Here is an 18,522-nt window from a genome sequence, read left to right as displayed (position 1 = left end):
TCATTTCCTACATTACAGCAATATTCCAACCCAATGACATCCTGTCTGAGAGATTGTCTATGAGAGTTTTTCCCTCAATTTCTGCATTCCTTATATTCTTGGCTACATTGATTTTATTTATACAAGAAAATTTTAATTTAAAATAATAGAAATTATCCTGTTTACACTTCAACAATGCTCTCACCTTTTAATATAGTTTAAGGTCTGATACTACTGAATCTACTCTCTTTACATCTTTTTTCCTTAGTTTCTTTGAAGTTCCTAACCTTTTGTTCTTCCAAATGAACTTTGTTATTATTTTTTTCTAACTCAGTAAAATAACTTTTTTAGTAATTTAATTAGAATGACATCAAATAAATAGATTAGTTAAATAAAATTGTCATTTAAAATTATATTGGCTTTATCTACCCATCACTTATTTAGATCAAAAAAGTAAAAATTCTTAAGGAAAATATAAATTATAATCAGATCCCTCATCACAAGTAGAGGTGATCTTGGGTTCTTGAAAGCTATGCCATCATAGTGTAAGTTTTGGCAGGTTTCTACCATTTTGGAAATGCTTGAACATAGGCCCATGGAGAATTACGTATTTGAGGACCAGTCTGCCTAAATTCAGAATAACTCATCTTCAGGTTAGCCACATGATAAATGTTTTAGTCATTGCTACTGTCAAAAACTATCTGCCAACCTATAAAATGCAAGCATAATATTCTTTATTGATGGTGATTGATTACTTGATAGACAGAGTTGGCCATCTCCGTGCCTAACATGGCTAATGGGGAAGTCTGTCATCCTACTAGAATGAGTATCTGAACAGTATGGAGATTATCCTAAGATTCAGCCTACCAACTGGTATTTATTTCCACTGATCATTTAGGAACAAATGATACAGCCAGGAGAAAAGAAAAAACTTCAATGTATCTGTAATCAATTAATCAGTCATTTATTAAACACCTACTGTGTGCTAAGCATATTAACTTTGAAGTTCTGAAAGACTCAAAAATATGAGTTGGTGTTTTTGTCATTCTTCTAGCTGAAGTCACTTCAATTCAACAACAATTCAAGTACCTAATGTATATGCAAGGCATATGTTAGTGCTAGGAATACAAAGATTAAAACAATACACCATCCCTGCCCTCAAAGAGCTTATATTCTGCTGTAGGAGGGCAGAATACAGAGTGTACACATGTAAATATAATACAAAACAGGCAGTTGTAAGGGCAGAGGATAAACCTGGACAGAAGGCTTTATGAACATCTTAAGAACACATCAGTTGGAGGGGAGGGACAAATTAAACTTCACAGAGTTGATAGCACCTAAACTGAGGCTTAAAGATAGAACATTCTAAGAGGCTAAAAGGAAGAGGGGAGTATATTCAGGCCTTAGGAGCAGTTTGCATGAATACAAAGAAGTTGAAGATGGCATGTCAAGTTTAAGAAATAGCTAGTAATCTAATTTGGCTCTCATATAGAGCATGTGGAGGGAGCAATGTAAACAAGACTCGAGAGGTATATTATAGCTTTAAATATTTGGCTTAGGAGTTTATGCTTTATTATTATTAATGATAATCATTATTTACTTTAAACTACTAATAGTAATACTAAAATGACACACTCACCATGAAGATATCGAAGAGAAGGCTGTGAAAGATTATGTTGAGTTTTACTGGCATCCTGGAATCAAAGCTGAATTGGAAGAGCAGACGGACCTCACCTCCCAAGAGAAAATGTAAAAGCTGACAACAGTTATTTGCCACTGGATTTGTGAAATACACCACCATTCAGCAGATAGTATGGCAGTAAAGGAGTTCATCCTTGAACAAATAACTCAAGCTATGCAGATTTGTTACTAGAAATGGAGAAGTTTATGAGAACAGTTTATGTCATTGCTACTAGAAACTTCAGAAAGGTTAACTTTAAGGAACCCAGATTTATAATGCAAATGATGTACTGAAGTGGTGGAAACTGAACTATATCCCTGCATGTTGCAAAAACGTAGCGTCTGTTAGATGCTAAAAAGGCACAATCAGGTTATAACTATAGTGTATTTGTATTATATATAATATAAAATAGGCAGTTATGAGGGCAGAGACAAAACTGCCTATTTGTATTATAGTTCTTTCCAAGTGTCTCTAATCATTAAGAAGTTCTTTTTTCCTTACATCAAGCCAAAATTTATAATATTTAACCTTTTGTTCCAATTCTGCTCTCTGGAGACCTGAAGAACAAGTCTGATTCCTTTTCCCCATGACAGCCCACCAAATGCTTGATAGCAATCATGTCCCCTCAAAAACTTTCTCTTATCCGAGTTAAAGATCCCCAGTTCCTTCTAATGATCCTTCCTATGGTATGTTCTTGTGGCCCTCCATTCCTTGTTGCTTTCTTCTGATCAGTTTCTGGTATATCAATATATCCTTACTAAAATATGGCATCCCAAACTGAACATAATTCTTTTTTTGGGGGGGGGGTAGGCAAATGGGGTTAAGTGACTTGCCCAGGGTCACACAGCTAGTAAGTGTTATGTGTCTGAGGCCAGATTTGAACTCAGGTCCTCCTGACTCCAGGGCCAGTGCTCTGTCCACTTCCAATCTAGCTGCCCCTTGAACATAATTCTTAATGTATGATCTGATCAGAGAAGAGTGGTACCATGACTACCCTAGTCAATTCTAGGCAATTCAACAAGCTTTGATTAAACAGTTACTATGTGCTAGATAGGCACCATCTCAAGAAGCATACACTATATTAGTTTCTCTTTTCTTTTGGTGCAGCCAAATAGTTCCATGCCCCCCAATCTAGCCCACATATCTCCATCATGCTTATAAGGTTAGTGGAAGAGACTTTGTCAAATGCTTTTCCAGAAATCTTGATAAACTGTATCAACAGCATTCAGGAGAATTGGGTTTGAATTCTTTGTATACTTCCTGGGGTTGTTGTGAAAAAACTGTTTTTACAAACCTCATTTGAAAAACACAGTGGATGAAAATATATATTGTCTGCGTTTTTTTTTAATAAGGAGAACAGTGATTTCGTTAGTGTAGAGAGCCCCTGGAGAAGAACTTTCTCTATCTGTGCTGGTCTGCACCTGCTCTACAATGTGTGGTCTTAGAGAGTTGCTGGGGTCATTGAGGTTAGATGACTTGTTAAGGATCCCACAACCTGCATGTGCCAGAGGTGGGACTTGAATCATGGTCTTCCTGACTCCCAGGCCAACTTTCTATCTCCTGTGGGACACTGCTTACTGTTCACGTCGTCGTGCCACATAATTAAACGTGGGCCCAGAAGTGAATAGGAAATGGACATGAGACTGGATTAAGTAGGGGAGATGCTAACCACTCCCTTTTTTAACACCAGTATTTTCCTGTTGATTTTGTATGAATGCATAAAAAACCACAGTCTCAGAAAACTCAAGGGCGATGGAAAAAGACACATGGTGGGTGTAAATAGGCTGTTCTCATATCACTTACTTGTATTCGAGGAGGGGTATGAAAAGCACATTTATGTCTAGAAAAGGAGGAGGACTGGTCATGTAACAAAAAGAAGAGGTAATAGATGGACAGTTTGACCATTGCGCTGTGTGTTCACACAAATGTTTAAAAACAACAACAAGGAAAACCTCCTGAGCAATGGAAGTCTGTTGGGAATTTTAGGAAAGACATGGTCTCACCAGTTACGACGGTTTTGATGGGCTGTGGTACATTGGTGTAGGGAGTACCCACAATGAGATTATGAATCCATTGAAATGCCAAAGTAAAAAGAGAGAATAATAAAAGTGATGTTTATGGGAGAATACTCTAGGCTACTTACTCGGATGATATTTTCTGAATTTTCATTACAAAACAGACACAGAGATAAGATACAGGGGATTTCAGACTCTCTGGGAATTTACAGGAAAACCTCACCCTGCAGCAACAGGACATCTGATACATTTTTAATTTGTCTTACTGACGTTCTGATCAATAAGGAAGACTTTGTTAGAGCTATAGATATGAAAAGATTCATGGAAGAAAGTAGCTGTTGTTTTAGAGTATAGTAGAAAAGGAATTGGAGTTGGGGTCAGGCCCTCAGTTTAAATTATGACTTCTGCATGCTAGCTGTTATGTCCTTGGGCACTCAACCTCTTTGTTTCCTTTATCTGCAAAATGAGGGTTTGACCTTAGTTGTCTTTAGATCCCTTCCACCTCTTAATGTATGATCCTGTAATCATATCAGCTAGGATTGGTAGGTAGAAATCACAGGACAGATTGCGACTTAGTAATAGGGAACAATGTCAAAACAATCAGCGATTTAAAAATAAAATGGGATGCCTTATGAAATAGTGAGCTCACTATATTCTTAGATACTTAACTAGCTGTGTGATCCTGGGCTAATCACTTCACCCTGTTGACCTCAGTTCCTCATCTGTAAAATGAGCTGGAGAAGGGAATGGCAAACCGCTCCAGTGTCTATGCCAAGAAAACCCCAAATGGGGTCACGAAGAATTGGATAGGACTGAGACAACTGAGCAACAAGAACAGGAACAACTGGATATGTTTAAGCAGAGGTGCTTCCATGAGATGCTATAGCAGGAATTCCTGCGTTGAGTGAGACAGTGGGCTACGTTATTTCCAAGGTTCCTTCCAACTCATAAGATCCTTTGATTAGTTAGCTGTTTTGGAATCAAAGCATATAATGTCAGGTTAACAACTAGTTGAAAAAGATATATACTAGATGATGACTCATTAGTTTGCCACTTGTTTCCCCCAAAGCCAGATTAAATGGTCAGTATTTATGGTATAAAGTATATGGTATAAGTAACAAAATATACAGTTTTTCCAAATTCTATTATTTGCATCTTTTCCTAAATATTATTTCCTCCTACAGAAATGTTTATTTTCTTCAGTCATATTTGTGGTGGTTTGTACCTTTATTCTGTCCGTGTTTTCTATTCAGAATAGATGGGGAATTACTGTTTTGCTAGGATATTACCATTTCTCGCAGTATCAGTTTATTTCTTGTTTTGTAAGTTTCTCCTAGTAAAAGATTGTGAAATGGTAAAATACTTGTATTGAAAGTCATCACATGTTTGACATTGTGTATGAATATGAAGCCAGTAATATAAATAAGACTTAGGCCTATCTCTCCTCCAGTTGTTAATACAGTTTTAAAACCGTAATCACCATTTGGTATTATATTCATCCATACATTCGTTTATATGGTCAATAGTCCTTCATTCAACTAATGTTTATTAGGCAATAAAAGTTTGTTGCACAGGACACTAGAGGGGATACAAAATTGTATGAGAAGATTCCTAGCAGCACTGTTTGTAATAGTCTGGAAAAGCCTGAGAGCAAACTTTACGTCCAGATATTGGGGAGTGGTTGAAAGAATTATGGTTTATAAATGTGTTATAATAAATGGTGAATCTGAAGAAATATGGGAGACTTGCAGAATGAAGAAATTCAATAGAATGTGTTCATTGACCGTATCTACATAGCACATTAAACAAAAACACAATGCATGTTAAATACCTTGGATGACTTAGTTACAATGTTGTTAAGGTTAATATGCCCAGCTTTTGTTCTGTTTAAACAGTCAGAAAGTAGCAGTACACACCGAGGAGTTCACAGTTTTTTTTTTGCATAGCTTTGTTGTTTCAAGGCTTTTGATTTCTACTTTTTTGTTTGTATATTTGAAAACATCATGGTTGTGCAGGTATAAACAAGATTAAACAAAAGATGTATTTGCCAACTCCACCACCTCAAACAGTGCAAGACATAGTCTCATTCTGTGGGAATTTAACATCTGCTAGGGTAGATGTGCGTGCAGGTATCAATGATACAAGGTATAGGTGCCATATGAGTGTGCTGACAGCTGATTAATGGAGCACAGAAGAAAGAGGGATCTCTTCTGGCTTCAAAGGAGAGTAGGGTTTCTGGGTGGTGGGGCGGGAGGGAGCAGTCCCAGTAGAAGAAATGGAACAAGCAAAAGCAGTAAAGTTTAATAGGTGTTTGGGGGGAACAGTGAGGAGGCTTGATTGGCTAGAAGATCTTTATTGTCAAGTCAAATAGTTGGGCAGGCAGCAAGGAGACATTGCAGGGTTTCCAATAGTGGAATCATGTAGTGGTAGTGTAACTTCTAGCATGATGCAGTATTGTGGGGAAAGCACTCAGCTAGGAGGTAGACAAAACCTTGGTTTGAATCTGTTTCTGACAATTACCTATGTGACATTGGGCAAGTCACTTAATCTCTCTGAAACTCGGTTTCATCCTCTGTAAAATGGGCATAAAAATTACCTTTAGTGCCTATCTCATAGGTTATTGCAATGAACAAATGAGAGAATATATGTAAAGTATTTCGTAAAATCTTAAAGTGTTATGTAAATGTCAGTTATGTTAATTTTCGATTCAATTCATTAAACATTTTTTAAGTGACTCCTCTGTGCCAGGCATTATATACTAAGCTCTGGGGATACAAATAATAAAAAGAACAAATAGTCCTACCTTGCAAAAAGGGAGAAGACAATACACAAGAGGAAGCTGAAAGGGAAGGAGGAGTCAGAGGGCACCTGGGGCAAGCGCATGATGTTTGTGTCGGAAATCAAGCAGAACCACTAATGGAAAATGGAGCCTTCTCTGGAAAGTTCTGAGCCCGCAGTCAAAGAATACTTTGGGAGGAGCTCATTGCTCTACCCTCCAGTCAGCAGGGAGAGGCGGCTGGGGGAACTGAGAATCAGCAGGGCGCTGAGTATCAGAGACTGAGTCAGGCTTCGGGGTGATGAGATTTCAGGTGAACACCTTGCTCTGAGGGAGGAGGGATGTTCATGGAGTGGAAACCAAGTGTGGTTCTGATGGCTTTGAGGATGATGATGATGATGAAGCAGCAGCAGCTGGTGGCAACATGGAGATGGCCTGGAAGAGGGGAGAATCTGCAGATGAGGAATCCAGTTAGTTTAGGAGTACTGTGCTAGCTTTGGAGCTCTAGTGAACTAGGGGAGTGGCTTGAAGTAGGTTGCTGGAGTGGCTGTAAAGAAGCAGATGCCTTTAGTATTGTTTAAAAGGTGTGATTCTCTTTATCTGATATTCAAATCACTGTCCTGTTAGTGGGCAGCTTGGTGATGCAATGGATAGAGTGGAGGGCCTGGAGTCAAGAAGACCTGAATTTGAATCCAGCCTCAGCTAGTTGTATGACCCTGGGCAAGTCACTTAACATCTGTTTGTCTCAGTTTCCTCATCTGTGGGATAATAACAGCACCCACCTCTCAGGGTTGTTGTGAGGATCAAATGAGATAATAATTATGAAGTGCTTACTACAGTGTCTGATGTTGCAGGCTTCAACACTGGGAACCCCAAAATGCAAGGGTACAGGGAGTCTGCCTCAAAAGAATTTGACCACTCAAGCCTTCTTTCAATCAAAGTAGCGAGGTTTTATTATAACACCAGTAAGGCAGGCAAGATTTCTAGCAAATCTGTGGTTTGGTAGGGGTAAGACTGATACTTATATACAAGAAAAGACAGTGAGAAGATCTGGATGGGATTAAGGAGTGGTCAATAGCCTGGGGTGGTCCTGGGGCAACAGAGAAAGGGTCTAGATGGGATTAAGGAGTGGCAAGTAGCCTGGGGTGGGCCAGGTGAAGACAATGAAAGGAGTTAAGTGGTTGGAGAGCCTTGGTGAAAGGGCAATTAAAAGGATTATTGAGTATCTAGGTAGACTGGGATGGGCCAGATGCCTCAGGCAAAATGCCAGTGAGGGAAAGTTCATGGGCTTTTAGGGGTCCAGGTCCTATTACCCCATCACCCTAGCACATAGTAAGTGCTATACAAATGTTAGCTATCCTTGTTATTGTTATTATTGTTATTATCCACCACAGCTTTACTCTTGAATAATAGAAGACATTGTTGAAATATCCATTCAGTTTTTACTCTATTTATTTCTAGGTGCTCCTAACACTGCAGAATTAAGAATCTGTCGTGTAAACAAGAATTGTGGAAGTGTCAGAGGAGGGGATGAAATATTCCTACTCTGTGACAAAGTTCAGAAAGGTACTCCTATTTGAATTCTTTTATTAAATTTATTTCATATAAATATACACATTTTACATTTTAATCACCTACTGTTAAATATTTCTGCTCATTTTCTAGATGATATAGAAGTTCGATTTGTGTTGAATGATTGGGAAGCTAAAGGTAGCTTTTCACAAGCAGATGTTCATCGTCAAGTAGCCATTGTGTTCAGGACACCACCATTTTACAAAGCCATAACTGAACCAGTAACAGTAAAAATGCAGCTCCGAAGACCTTCGGACCAGGAAGTTAGTGAATCCATGGACTTTCGATATCTGCCAGATGAAAAAGGTACCATTTTACCACAAGACAAGTTTTATTACATAAAAGATAGTTTTGCTTATGATTTTCTTTATTATTGATTCAAATCTGGGTTTCATTTTATGTGTCCATAAGTTTATACTTTTCTTTTTGGAAGCATTTCCATTTATATTTTATTTATTTATTTATTCCATTTATATTTTTATTTACTTTCCTTAGCAAATCACCATTCATTCAACAACTGTGTGACTGCTAAATAGTATAAATATTACATTATAAATGCAGCTGCACTCTTGGTTGCTGTGAGGCATATAAAAAATAAAAAGTGGGCCTTGCTCTCATTGGAACTTCCATTCTGTGGTGGGAAGAGTAGACATAGACACAAAGAATTACAAGTAGAAGGTAGAAAGAGTATGGGAGAGGCCCAGAGTACTCAAGGTCACTCAGGAGAGAAAGAGGTCTCCTCCAGTGTGAGAAGGGGACAGGTGGAACCAGGGAAGCCTTCAGGGACCCGATGCAGGGAGGTAGAATGCAGTGAGATGGTGTTCTGGGGAGAAGCGCAGGAAGGCCCAAGTCCCATTAGTTGAGGCATGGAGCAGGCAAAGTACAGGACAGGGTTAGGAAACAGGGAGCTGAATGAGAGTCTACAGTTTAGTGATAATAATGGCTGAGATTGATATAGCACTTTAAGATTTGCTAAGTACTTGACATGTATTATTTGGTTTGAACCTAAAAACAATCCTGAGTTAAGCACTACAGGTTCATATATGATGATCTCCCTTTTACAGATGAGAAAACTGAGGCTCAAAGAGGTCAGAGGATCAGAGATTTAAAGCTTGAAGGGACCTAAGACGCCATCATGTCCAAGCCCTGCTCCCTCCCCCATTTTAAAGATGCTGAATCTGAGGCTCAGAGAACTGAAATGACTTGTTGAAGGTCACAGAGATAATAAGGGTCAGGGTCAAGAGAGGAACACAGGTCCTCTGTCTTACTTTCTGCTTCTTCCCCACATTCATTATAAGCAAAGGGTTTGTGTCAGTCTGAATTCCCTGATGGCTTTGGAGCACTTCATTTTCAATGAAAGCTTTCCCATAGCCATCACATTTACAGTTTCTCACTAGCATGAGATCTCTGAAGGGTAGTAAGGTTTGGCCTTTGGCTAGAAGCTTTTCCATGTTCATAACACGTAAAGGGCTTTTCTCCAGTATGAGTTCTCTGATATCTAGTAAGGTTTGTCCTCCAGATGTAGCCTTTCCCACATTAATTACATAGAAAGAATTTCTCTCTAGTGCGAATTCTCCATTACTCGGGCATGGTTTCCACTCTGGTGGGATTCACACCTGAGTCATTTTGAAGGGCTTTGAGCTAGGCAGATAGGCCATGGAGGACGGGGAATTTGGAGAGGGAGTGGAAATATGAGACGGGGAAGTGAATTTAGAGAATTAGTGGGAGTTAACATGGTCCTAAAAAGGGTTTTGCTGAAAATAATCTATGGCTTTTATTTTTACTTAAAATGAGAATGTCAGATATAAGGCAAATTTTTGCAGCTCCTTTTTTTTCAAGTTGATTAGAAAGTTAAACTGATAATTATGTATATATATAGATATATATACATATATGTGTATATGTGTATATGTACTCAGAAAAATGTATATATATATACTCATACATATATACATACATCTATCTACATATCAAATCTATATGTATTATGTGTTTGGATATAAAATTTTAATACTTCATTTTAAAAAACATTTTCATAATACCCTGTTATTTTCTTAGTGTAGTGGAAAGAACAGTTGGTTTTGGGATCAGAAAACCTGAAAAATTCCAGTTCCATTAGCTGTGCCCACTTTGGACAGGTCCATATTCAACCTTATAGAGCTCATTTGTAAAATGAGGAGATTGAACCACAGGAACTCTGAGGTCCCTTCTTGCTCTAAATATAGGATTCTGTGATCCTCCCACTAACCTTGTCAGGCAGGTAGGATCACTGTAAATTCCGTTTTGCTTTTTGAAAAGAACATTCATCAAATCAATAGCAGTTATTTGCCATCACATGTATAGTGTTTTTTTATGATTCTTTGTCCTTACTAGTTGAGTAAGAGACATTTAACTTTTCTGGATTGATTAGCTGATTAATCTTAAGCTTGTTAGTTCTCTATTAACCCTGGGAAAAGAATTCTGATTAATTGTAACGAAGAATAAACATTTTAAATACTTAATAAAATATCCTTTTTTCTTTCACTTGTTTGTTTATATACACTTATGAATTAATCACCATTAATAAAAGTATCTAATTCTTATTGTCCCTTGCACTGATTAAATTACTATCTTTACCCATTTATTCATAAAGATTATCTTACTTAGCTAACATGAGAAAAGCACTTACTACTTACTTTCTCATGGGAAAAAGGAACCTCATATTTTCATCTAAGTTCAATTCTCTAGTAAATACCCCCTAGCAATCATTTTGAATTAAGATTATTTGGTAAGTAATTCATAGGTTTAAAGTATAACATAGTTTTTAAAAGCTAGAATGATTTGGGGAAGTAATTCATGCTATCTTCTTACCAAGACTTACTCTAAACCCTTTTAAACAAATAAAGTAGGGTCAGACTGACAGAAACTTTTCTGTGCACGTATGAAGAAAGAGCCTTTGGACAGGTCTCTTAGGATTCAAACATTATCAACTTCTTGTTTGTTGTTTTCCAAACTACAGATTTTAGAATGCTGTGTGTGAAATTTTTTCTGATATCAACTTTTAAATCTTTTCTTTTTTTCCCACAAATCCTACAGAAGAAATGAATACTTTTACCAACTAAGAGAAAATCTTGTGCTGACAATGATCTATAGTTATTAAATCACTTCCAGGCAGATAAGTGGTGCAGCTGATAGAGGGCTGGAGTCAGGAAAACTTGATTCAAAACTTGATTAGCTGTGCAAATCACTTAACCTTTGTCTGCCTCAGTTTCCTCAATTGTAAAATGGGCATTGTGATAGCATTACCTCATAGGATTATTGAGAGAATCAATGAGATATTTGAAGAGTGCTTAGCATAGTGCCTAGCATGTGGTAGGTGCTTAATAAATGCTTGTTTCCTTTATCTTCCCCCTTTCCTATGTACATTGATTTAAAGCATAGTTTCTATATATTTGTGATTAAAACACCACATTTGTTTTAAAGAGGGTAGAAGCATAATTGTGTGATTAATACATTTCCCTCCTTCTTACCTAACCAGATCCATATGGTAATAAATCAAAGAAACAAAAAACAACTTTAGATTTCCAGAAGCTGTTGCAAGGTTGTGGTAAGGATTTTTTTTACTTTTAAACATTTTACCAATTTTCAAAATTAAATGCCAGATTTTTCTAGCTTATTTAATATTTTAAATTCATCTGATTTATAAATGTAAATTTCAAAATGATACTAAAAGTTTTAAAAATTATAGTTAATTTTCCAGAAAGACCAAAAGTTGGCCCTCCCCGATCAACTGGAGAAGGGAGAATCATCAAAAAAGGTATTTATTTCTGTAGCATTTGACCTTTTGTACAGATACAGAAATCAGAAAGACTAGCGTGCTTTATATATTTTTCCACCATGATCACACAGCTAAGTGTCTGAGGCAGAATTTAAATCTAGGCCTCTCACCACCCACTGTCATGCTTCATCCACTTTTTGATGCTGCCTCTTGATAAAACATTTCTGGTTATTTGGATTCTAATTAATAGAGGTTCTACTCTAATATTTATATAAAATATGCCCAGGTTTCTCACAGGAGCTTCAAAAGCTGGATTTTCATAACGTCCTAAATGAGATTACACGTTGATACTTAGTATATATTCTTACAAAATAATTTGCTTAAATTCAGTGTAAACAGCAGTATTCAAACATTAGTAGAATAGTTTTACCTGAAGTGATTTTGGCTATTTTGTACCCAAGTTTATAGAGGTATGGGAATTACATTATTTAAATAATATAATGTTAGGACTTATTTAAGTTTATGTATAATTGAATGTTAAGATGCTTTAAAGTATTATCTTAATTTTTAAATACTTTTTTAATAAAAAATTACTTTTAAAAAAAAATCTTTTTTTTTTTAATTTGTACCTCTCATAGAAATGCAAAGAACTCCAGCAACTATGCATCAAGTCCCACCTTACTTTTCTTCATCACTTGTGTCAAGTCCAAATACAATGTCACAAACGGCTTCAACTTTACCTTCAATGATATCTTATCCTTCTTCAAGCTGGCCATCAGTGACTCTTCCTACATCAATAAACTCAATTAATACACATTCACCAAATGGTTTTTCAACAGGGACACTTCCCTCTGGTTCAGAGAGTGGCCGGTCCTACCTGGAAATCGCTGTTTCGGGTAGTCTAGACACTTCTGATCCTTGTCTGTTTAACAATGGTACCAATGGAATTGGAGCTCAGTCCCTTTCACAGGCTGACCTCTTTAGTGTTAGTTCCAGCATGCTGCAGAGTCGTCCTATGAATATCACCACATCCAGCAGCGACAGCATGATGGACACTGATGTGCACTATGGCAGCATGAACCTTGAAAGCTCATCGTATAACTCGGGCCTAAACCCGAGAGACTACAGGCGTCCGCTCCATCCGACGTCCTCCACCAGGGCATCCGCAGCAGGCTCCAGCGCCAGTCCACTCTTTGTTTCACAGTCAGATGTATTTGATTCAGTGGATTTCAGCTGTCTAGAGAACAGCGCAGTAAGTGAATCAAAGCCATCAGGCAACCCCAATTCAAATAACCCAAGTTTTGTGCCTAACAGTCAGTGTTATGTTAACGATAATTTGCAAAGTGAAGATCATTTTAATTCCTTTGAAGTCAATTTAGACTTGTTTAATACAGAACTTGTCTAATTAAAATGGAGTTTGTATCCTCTGAATATACATTTGCAGTCATTTTAAGGTTCTGTTTTGAATCTTAAGATACACCATTTTACACTCTTCTTATGCACTGGAACCTTGCTATAAGTCTGCTGTTGTGTGAATTTAGTGTCTTTTGTGGATCTTGTCCAGAGGAGGTTGCCATGAAAGTGCCCAAAGTATTCCTTACAGCAGAGTGTCATCTATGGCATTGGTTTTACTGAAGGAATTGCTTATGCAAGCAAATAAAGCTTCCAATGACTTTATACATACCCATATGAGTAAATTCATATTTGCTTTCAAGCAAATTATTTACATAGATACTGTAATGACCGTGTCATTGAAAAAAAACATTTTCAGCATTATTATTGTAGGCTGCAAGTGGCCCCTAAGGGGTCTCCTGTGACTCTGTGACCTAATGTGTAGAATTCCTAGTTGTTAATAAAGCCTGGGCCTGAAAGAAAATCGATAGAACATTGGGATCACCTCGAATAGGTAGCAGGTTCCCAAGAAATTCTACTTGTTTAATGCCCGGCTCTTCATTGGATAAAGCTGTTTCTTTGTAATTATTGAATGTCTCTTAACATCTCTCTGCTCCTTCAAAGAAGCTGAATTAGATTTGCTATTAGGGTAGAGGCATTTATCCATAGCTTCTTTCACCTCTGGGAATGATTTGGAGACCTTCCCTGTCATCTTATTTTTCCCCAGATCCTTTTTCTCCCCATTTTTAATTTGAATAAATTGATGACTTTTATATAATTGAAAGTGAAATTATTTCATCTCACCAAAAGTGAGTCTTAAATCAGGTGAAGTTGACACTGAATGACCAGAAGAATGTAAGCTCCTTGAGCACAGAGAATGCTTTTGGCCCTGTATCCCCAGAACTTAGCACAATGTCTAGATGATGACAATAATAGGTGCTTAATAAAGGATTGCCAAGCCAAAATGAACCTTATCAGCTATACCACAGAATGGGACTCCAGTTTTTATTTTGTTCTTCTATACACATATATATATGAATAGTGCAATAGAGTAGATAGTCCAAAGTGGGGATTATTTTTTCAAGACTTGATTCCTTAACAATGTAAGAAGTGCTGGCATGTGGAACAAAACTCACTTAGTAAAGTGAGCTATTTATTGAGCTGCCTTGTCCTATTTTTTCCTTTTGATAATTCGAAACTAGAATGTTCTCAAACTGGAACAGGTGGTTCCATTAGAGATCTTATAATCTGGGTAGGACCAGTTTATGAACTAAGAAAATTAGAGGAGCCCCAGGTTCTCTAGACTAAGTCCTACTAGGTCGCACCTCCTAAGAGAGTATAGTTGTCCCATTAATAAATCCCAGCGCTGTTATCCTGTGAGAGCTTCTTCCAGTACACAAGTATGTCCCGGGTCTAACGCGTGGGTGATCAACCTGAATTTGTATAAGGCTTCCATGAATGTAATGCTCAAAAGGCAAGGGGAAAGTAGAGCTACTGGCTCACTCTTCACTAGAGTTGCAGGGGCCAGGCTCACTAAATCGTTTTGTTGAGGGAGCCCATTTGTTCTCCTCGGTTGAGAGGAATCTGACGCTCCAGTGTCAGTCGCTGGTCCCCACGGGGGGTCCTCTCCACTGTTGCAGGTCGTGCTGAGGTGCCGAGGTAGCTTTTGTTTATCCGGGTTCCCCAGAGTCCATAAACAAGTTCAAAGGACAAGTTCGGAGGTTCCTTTTCCCGTCTGCCTCAGGTTGCTCAGGCTGTTTTTCATTAGTGTACCTGCAATTGCTGCAGGACACCTGTTCTTTCCTTCGTCCCCAGTTCTCGTGATCATTGCACCCTGCCCCTACATTGTCCCTAATTAGGCTGTTATTCCAGTTTTGCCTCTCCGGGTCCACCAGCATTCTTAGGCTCCCCTTATGTACTTATTTGGGCTTAAGATGGGAATGCAATTCCATATACTTCAAGGGGTATAAATCCACTAATGGTTCAAAAGCTTTTCTTAACGACCTAATTTATTCCTTATCCCTTTTATGTAATTTGGAAATTTAACTGTCGAACAGCTTCAAGTGCCTCCACACCGAACCCTAAATTGCCTTGTATTTATGCTTATATGTGTACATATTGTTTCCCCAGATTAGAATGTAAGCTCCCAGAGGGCAAGGACTTATTCATTTTTGTCTTTGTATCTGCAGTACGTAGAAGAGTGCCTGATACAGGCACTTAATAAATGCTTTTTGATTGAAGAATTCTTACTTTATTGATTTCCTAGAAATTTCTGATTTTTTAGATATAGGCTATGAATTGGGGGAGGGGGAGAAATTTTAAGGACAGATTTTGATGTTAATGGACACAGATGAAACCTGTCCCATGCCCAGAATACAACTGGAAACCTTAATCAACATTTTTTTATTCTTAGGCTTTTGGAATAAAGGGCAAAATCATAAGATAACCTAAGAGAAAGTGATATTAAGGATTTGTTAAAAAGAGTAACAGATTTTTAAAAACATCCCAGAATTGCCACATATTTAGCCCAATAATTCTACTCTTAAATTTTCATCAATGACATGAATAACCAAAATGAAAGCTGTTACATGTCAATAAAGAAAAATCAAATTATCTAGTTTTGTACTTATTTATGAAAGTATTTGCTATTTCTGTTTCTTTTTTACAAAAGTTTGGAACAGCCAAGTTGAAATGCTTTTCTGATCAAACCTTAGATAAGCAGAAAATTAAGTTAACCAGCATCCTCCAATCTTTAATCATTGAGTTACTCATGACTTTTAAGTTTTAAAAAAATATTTATTAAGAAATTATCACACTTCAAATACAACTAAATGTTCTTCATGATTTACATTTCAGCATATAAAGACTAACTTTCCAGCTACTTCCCCTAAGTCCACGTATTTTCATTCACCTTTCCTCTTATTTGGTCTCGTATAACCTGTTACTGTTTCTGCCTTTTTTTTTTTTTTAGCTTTGCATCATTTCATAAAGATCTTTCAAGACTTTTTTGCATGCCTCATACTCATTGGTCTTACTTGCATTATAGTACTCCATTATATTAATGTGCCACATTAAACCATTTTTCTATAACAGGATTTCTAGATTTTGAAATTAAAAACAATGTTCTTATGAAAATCTTTGAACAGATATTTCTTAAAAACAAACACTTTCAGGGTATATTCTTAACAACGTAATGAAGCGAAAGGGCATGACTATTTTTGTAATTTTTATTGCATATTTCCAATTTGGTATCTAAAAGAATTAGACTGGTTTGAAATTGCACTTATGGTAAATAAGTTTAAGTGTTTCTCTACAACCCCACCAGAATTTTTTTGTTGATTAAAAAAATTTTCCCCCAATTTAATTAATGCAAGGTGGTAGCTCAAAGTTGTTTAAATTTGTATCTTTACTAGGGAGGTTGAGCATTTCTTGCATGATAATTATCAATAATTTATTTTTCCTCTAATGAAAATTGCCAATATCCTTATCTATCATGGACTATGGAGTTATTTTGTTAATTTTTAAGCAGATGTGTGTGTTAGATGTCAAGTTTTGTTGAATTTCCATGAGTTTTTCCAGATGTTTTTACTTAGTTTTTTGTTGTACAGACATTTAATATAATCAAGCACTCTTTTTTAAAAAATTAGCTGTTTGATAGGAAAAAAAAAATCATCTCCCAAGATTAAGATAAAGACATCTGATTCTCTTTTTATAAAGTTTTTTTAATGTTTAAATCTATTTTCTTTTGTGTAAATTACTTTACTTGCTATTCACTTACAGGTGTTATTTATCAGGAAGCATGTTTCGGTTGCCCAGTTGTCTGGCACACAAGTTCTCGATGAACTATTATCAAATTGAATTGAAGACGGCAAAAATTGTCTCTCAACATAAACTTACTCCATCGAATCCCAAGATTTTAGCAGGGAGCTGGCTTAATAAATGCTTTGCTAGTGGCCACAATCAGCTTTCGGTTTTACAACGTGGGAAAACATGAATTCTAGATACAGTCTTCACCATAACCTGTGGTGATTTTATCTTCTTTCCTTCTCTGATACTATTCGCTTCAAAAGAAATCTCACTGAATGACAGCATCTCTTTTCTGAATTCTATACTTTGCATTTCTGTTTACGTACATATATTTCTACTAGATTACAAACTCTTGGAGCATAGACCTCATCTTATTATATTCATTTGTACCTAGCAGGATTCTTTGCATATAGGTGCTAGGTAAAGACTTGTGGATTGCTAATGAACCATAAACTTAAAAAAAAAAATACTGATAATTTTAGATTTTAATTTTAAGCTTTATTCACCGAAATGAACTTTTATTGATATTAGCCTATAATTCATTCTTTGGCATACTTCTAATTACACAATTTGAAAATAATTATAATCCTGTTGTCTTAACTGGTCTCCAAGAAAAATTCAGATGTTGCATGGTACTCTTGTGATAAAAGAAACTTAGGATTAATTCAGAATTTAAGAATTCTGTAACTAAACAGGCAAATTCTCTAAGGCTATATTTGCAGAAAAGGTGCTAACTTGCATTGGTAGGGGGAGTCTTCTCATCTGGAAGTTTCCTGACCCAAAGAAAGGACAGATCCCTATTCCTATTATTGAATTTGACGTAACATTTAAACACAGAAAGGCTATTAAAGTGAAATTGCCTTTCAGTGTTATGATTTTAAAATTTTTATGTAATTTTTACCTCGCCATTTTCTAAAAGCTAAGTCACAAAGTGTATTTCAGATAATCAGTCACATAACAAAAATGATACTACATAAGTGCAGAGCTCCAAAGAACTATGAACATTTTATTTAAAATCTGTTAATTTAAACAAATTCATAAAGGATATTACAAAACAGTTTTCTAAATGTGCTCTCTTCAAATTTGCTTTTATGGGCAAAAATTAAAGTGAATTTCATTCTCCCTGTTCCCAGTCTTGCATATGAAATAAACCTGGGAAAACTTATTTAACAGTCTCTGCCTTAACTATGGTCATTTTACATATAAGTATTGGCAAAAATGTGATATTTTATGTTACTGTTTATTCTTTACTCAAATTTCTAGGTAATTAAAAATATTTGAGGTCCCTTCTGATCATCTGCTCAAGGGTTACTTTCTTCCATTTCTGGGGCCCCATGCTGAGCTGATGTATACAATTTTGCAAACTTTTTTAATCTTATGAAAGATTTGAAAATTGTATCAAGTTTTCCTTAGAAAATAATCAACATTCAATAATCAAGTTCCTATCTTTATATCAAAAACTCTTTTCTATTTTTTCCCTTTTAGGCTGTGAAAGTTATTAAAATTTTGAGTGGTAAGGGTAAAATTTTAAATTGTTATATCC

General features: G+C 36.5%; 1 protein-coding gene across 1 annotated transcript in view; it reads left to right on the top strand.

Annotated features, from left to right (window-relative positions):
* REL (REL proto-oncogene, NF-kB subunit) overlaps positions 1-15,415 on the top strand; it is a 58,165-nt gene extending 42,750 nt beyond the window's left edge. Inside the window, exons 6-10 of the mRNA XM_027865369.1 lie at positions 7,913-8,017; positions 8,117-8,329; positions 11,541-11,609; positions 11,751-11,819; positions 12,419-15,415. Of these exons, the coding sequence (XP_027721170.1) occupies positions 7,913-8,017; positions 8,117-8,329; positions 11,541-11,609; positions 11,751-11,819; positions 12,419-13,185 (1,223 nt within the window). The 3' untranslated portion in view covers positions 13,186-15,415. The remainder of the gene's footprint in view (positions 1-7,912; positions 8,018-8,116; positions 8,330-11,540; positions 11,610-11,750; positions 11,820-12,418) is intronic.
* The last annotated feature ends 3,107 nt before the right edge of the window (positions 15,416-18,522 follow it).

The sequence above is a fragment of the Vombatus ursinus genome, unplaced genomic scaffold (assembly GCF_900497805.2).
Source record: "Vombatus ursinus unplaced genomic scaffold, bare-nosed wombat genome assembly UNPS02014778.1, whole genome shotgun sequence".
Classification (NCBI taxonomy): Eukaryota; Metazoa; Chordata; class Mammalia; order Diprotodontia; family Vombatidae; genus Vombatus; species Vombatus ursinus.
This window is presented reverse-complemented; position numbering and strand designations above follow the sequence as displayed.